Source organism: Metopolophium dirhodum, chromosome 1 (genome assembly GCF_019925205.1).
Source record: "Metopolophium dirhodum isolate CAU chromosome 1, ASM1992520v1, whole genome shotgun sequence".
Classification (NCBI taxonomy): domain Eukaryota; kingdom Metazoa; phylum Arthropoda; class Insecta; order Hemiptera; family Aphididae; genus Metopolophium; species Metopolophium dirhodum.
The window spans coordinates 114,495,158-114,503,560 of NC_083560.1; the positions used below are offsets into that span (position 1 = coordinate 114,495,158).

At 28.8% G+C, this 8,403-nt stretch overlaps 1 protein-coding gene across 1 annotated transcript; it reads left to right on the plus strand.

The window, feature by feature from the left end:
- The first annotated feature begins 2,959 nt into the window (after positions 1-2,959).
- On the plus strand, positions 2,960-4,824 carry LOC132951928 (piggyBac transposable element-derived protein 4-like). Its single transcript, XM_061023997.1, has 2 exons — positions 2,960-3,076; positions 3,211-4,824. The coding sequence occupies exons 1-2, from the start codon at positions 2,960-2,962 to the stop codon at positions 4,822-4,824; spliced, it is 1,731 nt and encodes a 576-aa protein (XP_060879980.1).
- Positions 4,825-8,403: the final 3,579 nt, after the last annotated feature.

Here is an 8,403-nt window from a genome sequence, read left to right on the forward strand (position 1 = left end):
TTTAAACTATTACTGTTAGTTCATTAATTATTTTGTTGTATAAAATCATGAATGAAAACGATATAAATTAATTTCTTGAAGACTGCAATGAGTTTTCAGATTTATAGGTAACCTATAAAAAAATATTATATACTTAGGCATTAGACCTCAGGGCCTCAAGAATCCTAATTTTGGCACTGTTGGGAGGGGGGGACAAATCATTATTTTTGACTCACCATAACAAAAAGGTTGGGGAACACTGATTTACTAGTATACAAAATTAATATAGTTATTTAAACAAAATTTAATTTGAAATATAACTTAATTTTTATTATACAATTTAAAAGCAATGGTTGTATACTTATATGCAATAACTTTTATTGAAAAATGCGGTGTGGCTGTTTGGTAATATTGTATTCCGGGGATTTTTTTCTCAAGGATTTTTATACTGAATTTCGATTTTTTTTAGCCTAAAAGATACCATCAAATTCCCCATTCATGGTTGTCTAAGTGGGAAATCGATTAAAACAATTTGTATTCATAAAATTGTTCATATATAATTTTGTTTCAAATACTATTGCAATTGTAATCTCAATTCTCAACAAATAATTTCCAAACATTGTTTTTGGGAACAATCAAATTGTCGATTAAAAATTAAACCTTTTTCACGGCAATATTTTATGAAACGAGTTTATCATTAATTATGAAATTTTAAAACAACTTACATTAAAAATAAAACATTCAAAGCATTTTCAATATAATCTAGGTAATATATTTAATTATTCTACACTAGAGATAAAAATGCTGGACTAAATTAATTAAATTTAACATAAATAAGTTAGAACTCATCAGAACGATGTTTCGGATATATGTATACATTATGGAAGGTATAGAAATACCTATAGAAATTGTGGGTTACAAACGAAAATGAAATATGAGGTTGGTTAGTATAATGAAGCGAATTTCTGCAGAGAACTATAATATTGTATTGTATATTTGTATATCAGTATTTTGTCATCTTGTACTATTGCACGTTTCGGCAATTACTTATGATAAGAATTACAAATAAGAATAACCAAATGCCAAAAGAGTACCTATTTATTTAATACACAGTAAACATAATATAAGACTTGACATGCCGAACATGACAATGATTGTACATATAAACACCCACCTAAACAAATATCAGCTATACCTGTATTATGTTATATATTAATTAAAAGTCAATACTAAATAATATACCTATAACAAACTACGTACCTAATACCCATAATAGTCTATAGATAAATATAAGCCAACAGGTAATATTATGTGGGCATGCGGTACGCGAAGGTAATAATATTACATTAACAAACGTACATTACATTATAATATATTACGATAATATTCAAAATCTGAATCTAGGAGAAAAAATCCCCGGATAAAAAATCTTCTTGTATATATTATATATAATATGTATATTGACAAAAGATCAATACAAATCAACAAACATGTCCTATTAACTAATAGAAACCAATATAATATAAGGAAAATAATGAAATACTCTTTCGTTAAAAAAAAAAATCAAGAATATCTGATAAGTAGTTCCAGAGTTTAGTCTGTACAGAGATTTTCATTTCACATTTTTAATATTTAAAAAGTAAAGCAAATATTTTTTTTTTTTTTATTCTAATAGCTTAAAAACCAATGGCAACTATTTATAAACAAAAATTTCCATCTGAAATCTCAAAATTCCCGTTTTAGCACCTCCCGGGGTTGATTCTCTCCCTTTTAAAACTAGCATATCTTTTAAGTTTGGTCAAATTACACACATTGTAAAAATGTCATCAAGATCGGTCCAGTAGTTTCGGAGTTTATTCCGTACAAAGACGTGACACGGGATTTTTATATATAAGATATACGCAAAATCAGTCTTTTTTATGTTTTTAGTAATCACGAACTACAATAAACATAGAGAATAATATTTTTGAGGTTATAACACATCGATTAGTCTAAATATCACAAATTATATATTGTATTAAATAATACAACTTCAGTATTTTTTTAGTGTTGAAAGTAAAATTTTAAAATTTTTTGTCAAAATCGCGAACCTTTTCAAATTATTTTGTAGATAGAAATTCATAAAAATTGCTGTGATTTATTACATTACATCCATTAATTATATTCTATACAGATGTCTACGATAATTAATAATTATTATTATGGCAAGGATGCCATTCCATCACCTCCAGTGGCCCAACCACCTCCAGTAGCCCAACCAGCACAACAAGTGGCCCAAAGCTCAACCCGCTACATTAAACCTAGTATGCATAAATAGTATTTTATGTTATAAATGAGATTATTGATTTCAAATACCTAAATGATTTAAATATTTTTTTTTAGAATGCAAAATATGTAGCAAAAAACATTTTGGGCGTTGCACAACAAGTTAACAAGTTAACTGCCTTTACATTTTTGAGAATACCTCTGTAATAGCTTTGTGAGTTAATTTTAATACTCACCTAATCAGGTCAACCACGCTCTAATCAAAACAATGAGTTTGGTCATAAATGTTTTTGGTTTTATTTAAATAAAAATAGATGTTTATCTTATCATATGATGTTTACGATATTTTGAATCGATTGTGCTTAAAATAGATTGAATTTCAGGTGAGAGTTAAATTTGATGCTCATAGCCAATAAGTGTATTTTCACAATATTTTTATAGTTATCAAAATGTTATAATATAATAAAATCTAATATTAGCATGGTAACTGTTTCATTTTATGTTTAGGATTCCCAAAATGTGCTATAAAATAACAACAATAAACGATTATGGGTATTATAAAACTGATAATATTCAGAAAATAAAATATCTTACTAGTTACTAGTTAGTATTATTAGTTCGTTGTTCTTGACACGTCGTTCGTTAACGTTAAATGTTTTGATATTTTATTCTATTTCTTGTATTTCACAAATTTTAAATAACACAATTTGTTATAATGGATGATTTTGAAATAGAAAATATATTAATAAATATGTCAGATGATGATGTTTACTCGTCAGACGAATTTTCTGAGTTTGACGACACAGACGCCGACGAAGATTACTTTCCTGAGGTAATAACCACTTTTTAAATTAATTATTTATTAAATACATATTACCTAATTAGTAATTACAACTACAATTTTGAAGTATTAATAATTATTTTGTTTTATGTATTTTTAATTATAATTTATTTATGTATACATAGGGTATTGAACATCTACAAAATAATAGTGAGTCAGAAGCAAGCATAACAGATGCAACTGCTACGATAAGTCGTCAACAGATTCAATCTGATCAGGTAAGCTCACCTGATGTGTCTATAAATATTCAACAAACAAATCAGAACGTAGCAATTTGGGGAACTATAAATACCACAATTAATTATTCAAATTTCACTTATAATTCTACAAGGGAAACTGTAGGTATTAACCCGGATATTTATGAAACCATGTATGGTGGAAGCCCTTGGGAATTTCTTTCACTTTTTTTGGATACTGAAGTTTTTAATCTCATTGTTACTGAAACTAATAGATATGCTGGTCAATTACTTAGTACTCCACTTCGTCGTCATTCGCGACTTAATGCTTGGAAAGAAACAAATGCTGCTGAAATTAAACGATTTTTAGGTATTATAATGTGGATGGGACTAGAACACCTCCCAACAATTCAGAACTATTGGGCTAAAAAAGGGATTTACTCCTCAAAAATTTCAAAGTATATGAAAGTTAAGAGATTTGAATTATTACTCCGAACATTTCATGTTAGTAACAACCATGAATGTCCTCCTGGAGATAGACTTTTTAAAGTTCAAGGATTGGTTGATCTTTTAGTTTCCAAGTATAAGCGTGCATATATACCTGAAGAATCGCTATGCATTGACGAATCTGTAATACCATTTATTGGACGCCTTTCATTTCGACAATATTTAAAAAATAAACGACATAGGTATGGTGTTAAAATATTCAAATTATGTGTACATGATGGGTTTACAGTTGACTTTCGAATATATGCAGGTAAAGAAGCTGTCCAAGGGTTGGAAGTTTCTACAAAAATAGTTATGGAGTTGACACATGAATATTTAAATTTTGGTAGGACAATTTATACGGACAACTGGTATACGAGCGTTAATTTGGCACATAAGCTCTTGGAACAAAATACTCATTTAGTTGGGACACTAAGGGCCAATAGAAAACAAAACCCAAAGGATGTAGTACAAAAGAAACTGAAAAAAGGAGAAGTTATAGCGCAACAGAGTGACCGAGGTATAGTTGTTCTAAAGTGGAAAGACAAAAGAGATGTTCTTATGCTCTCCACTAAACATTCAGACACTATGATCGAAACAATAAATAAACGTGGTCAAACTACAAAAAAACCAGAAATTGTTATTGACTATAACAAAGGAAAAGCTTTGGTTGACATATGTGATCAGAGGTCCTCATACCACAGTCCACTAAGAAAATCCATGAAATGGTATAGGAAAGTGGCAATTGAAATAATACTGAGCACTTCAGTTTTAAATGCCATGTGTTTATACAATAAGGTAAATAAAACGAAAATTGGAATTACTGAATTTAAAGAAATGTTGGTAAAAGATATGTGTGGTGATTATGAAGAAACCGGTAAAGAAGAAGTTGAACACAAACTATCTAAATCTGGAAAAAGAACTCGATGTGTGAAATGTTATGATGAAATGGTAAAACAAGGAGGAAGAAAACATGCTCAGCGAATAACGAAACAATCAAATTATTGGTGTGCAGCTTGCCAGAAAGTGTACTGCATCGAATGTTTTTTTGATGACCACAGAGTCCGGGCAAAATAAACATAATGTTATTTGTAAATAGTATTGATTGAAAAGGATACAAAATTATGTTTTTAATTTGTTTTATCTATAATTTGTTGTTCGTTCATATTACCTGTAATCCATTTAATATTACCAAATTAAAAATAAAAATATGTTATATTAAGTTTAAATTTGTATGATTTTACTTACCTACTTGCCGGTACCCATACTGTTAATTAATTTGATAGTATATTGATGTTTAATTAGAGTAAAATAGATAATTTTTGGGTGCATTATATACATATATCACAATACGTACAAAACAATGAAAAATTGCTCCCGCTTTTTGTAACCTAATATTCAATTTTTTCTCCTCTTTCCAGTGATGCATATGAATGAGAGTTAAACGCAACTCTCACAAAATAAAATAATAAAATATGTGAGAGTCAAATTTAATGCTCATAGCCCATAACAACAACCACAGTGTGTATCAAATTTAACTCTCAAAGCTAATACAGACGGTTTTTAAATTTCTTAGCAAACGAAATTGCAAGGTACGGTGAGAGTTAAATATGACGCTCTAGGCAGTCAACTTGTTAATACAATTAACAAAATATTTTTTTATTTATGCAATTTTTATTGAATTCAAAAAATAATACAAATTTTATTCTGTGGTATTATAGGATGTCAAATATGCGATAAAATTCATGGTGGTAAATGCAGGTACAGCCCTCCAATACCACAAAAAGTAACTATTGAATTGTAAATTATAGTATACATAATAATACTATAAATTATATGGTCTTGATTAACTACTGCCGTTACTATTTAAAATTAATACATATAACGTACTCAACTTCATCCATGATTTCAATAAATTAAAGAAATTACATGATTAGCTAGTTCAAATATGCTAGTTCATTGTTACAAATATATTAACCAAGCCAAATCCTAGAGAGTACTCTAAAACCTAACCTAACATTATTTATGTATGGTTCTGATTTAATATTATAAGTAGGTATTAAGTATAAAAACTTTTAAATTTTAGAAAATTGTCAAATCCTGTAGGATGGGAGATCTGCGGGAAAAAATAAAAACGATAAGAGAGGAAGTAAGTTTTTAGTATTTCAATATATCTATATGTGTTATTTAAATAACAATTGCATATTTATAACAACAAAAAAAGTAGTATTGCAATGTATAGTACCATTCATGATACATACATGTTATTTCTATAGCATAAATAATTAAAACTTTTATATTTTAGAAACTAGTAAAATCCCGTAATGGAGATCTGCGGGAAAAATTAAAGGAAAAAGCAGAGGAAGTAAGTTTTTAGTATTTCAATTCATGATACATAGTACATGGTAATGTTATTTCTATAGTATAAGTAATTTAGTAATTACAACTTTTAAATTTTAGAAACAGATTAAAGCCCCAAGAAAATCACCAGAAAAAACAGAGGAAGTAAGTTTTTAGTGTACTTCAATATTTTGTCTATATGTATTATTTAAATAGCAATTTCACACACCTAGGGTAAAATAAAAAGTTGGTTGCAACAAGTTCTGATATTACTTGGCCCCTCCTTAATGTTAAATTACCATTATTTTAGGCATACCAATTTTGAAATTAATTTATGTGGTCACTTTTCACAAATAAAATAAACATGGTAATAATAATAATGTTTTTAATTTTAACAGGTGAAAGTAGAACCAAGTTAATGTTGACACTTGTAATCAATTTTAATAAACTATTTTTATTGGGAAAGAAATCCATGATTATTAATATAATTATTTGTTCGATGTGTGTTAACACTAGAATTCTATCATCATCATATTAACTAATTAAATACAATTTATTAGGCCTCTATCATAAATAATCTACCTATACATACAAAACTCTACTAAATACCTATGCATATATTTATTATTTAATATAACTATAAAATTAATAATATTAAATTATGTTATAGGAAAGAACACAACAGATGGAAGTAGTGGACGTGGATATTCTTCCTATGAGAGTAAGCAATTTAATAGCATTTAAAAAAATTAAAAAAATTAAAAACCTACTAAAATAATTAGTTATTCATTTCAGTTTTAATATCCTACAAATTATTTATTTCAGATACTTCATTATGCAAAAAAAGTAACATGGTACTCGATTATCATAGATGTTTTTATATTGATAATTTGTGCTTCTATGGTGATCAAATTAGGTTAGTCAGAAAAAAAAACCCGAAGTTCTTACTTATTATACGTAGCTGATTTTGTGGTACATAGACTTGTTCTTTTTACAGTTACATTGAAATATCTAAGACACATCAGATTCCCAAACAACATATGTTTGCATTTTCAATTCACAGGTATCCAAATTTGTTTTGTTCGACGACACGACTACGACCTAAATGTAATTCTTCTTAATCAGAAGTTTCCAATAAACAAAAAAAATAAAAATAAATAAATATAATATTATGTATTACACATTAAATACCTTTGAGAAACGTGAACAATCTCGATTCAATGCTGTTTTTAATGATAGAATGTCGTTGATAAATTAAACAAATCGCTTGGTTATTAGAGCAAACCATATTAATAAAATAAAATTTAAAACCTGCCACGACGTGAAATTATTGGTTAAAAACAAATCATGCAAAGAATGAGAAAAACTAGGTACCTATAATAGACTATAGGTAATAACTATAAAATAAATAATAGCAAACTATAAAGTGTTGTAAAACGTTTACGTAACTCGGGTAAATCAACGTATAAAACTATTAACAGTATAAACCACAGACGTACGTGGTATAATAATTATAATACTATAATCTCAGGTTGGTACGCGGACTCGTTTCCATGTTTTTCAAATGGTCGTACAAAAGAGTATAACTTCAGATCACAGGTAAACCAGAACCACGGACCCGAGGAAGTTCGTGACCAGTACCCAATCAGCAGCTTATCAAGTGTCTGTTTTGTTCTGTGATGGGATAGGGGTACTTGTCCCGAAATATCATGGGAGAAAAAAAAAAGAAAAAATAAAAAAAAAATGATAAACCAACTTAGCCAACCTCAAATAAGTTCAAATTTTTCAATACAGAATTTAGTATTCATAAATTCACCACCTTGAAGTTCAATATCAATTATGTATTTAATAATTCCCGCCTTTTTATTATTCTATTGTTGTGTTTTGTAACGGTTTTTGAGAGACGTTTTTCCCAGTTTCCCACCGCCTAGCCACCTCCCACCATCACGATTATCGAAGGATGTGCTACCGCACTAAGTCGAAATGATTGAACAACGACTCGCCCTCGAACTCTACGTCTACGGAATTATTTCGCTTCTATACACGCACGACGCACCACCGTTAGCTGTTTAAGTTGTTCGTTTGTTCTTTGAAACGTTTAACGTTGACATACTTGATTCTGCCGACTTTGTTTGTGCTTTCGCACGTCACTCTTTAAAACGTTAACCATCGGTTAACTTCATTCTGCCGACTTTGTTCGTGCTTCCGCACGACGCTCTTTAAAACTTTACCATCGGTCATACCCGATTCCGTCGACTTTGTGCTATCACTTGTCTATTCAGTAGTAATTTGAATAATTTTATTTTGTTTGTATTT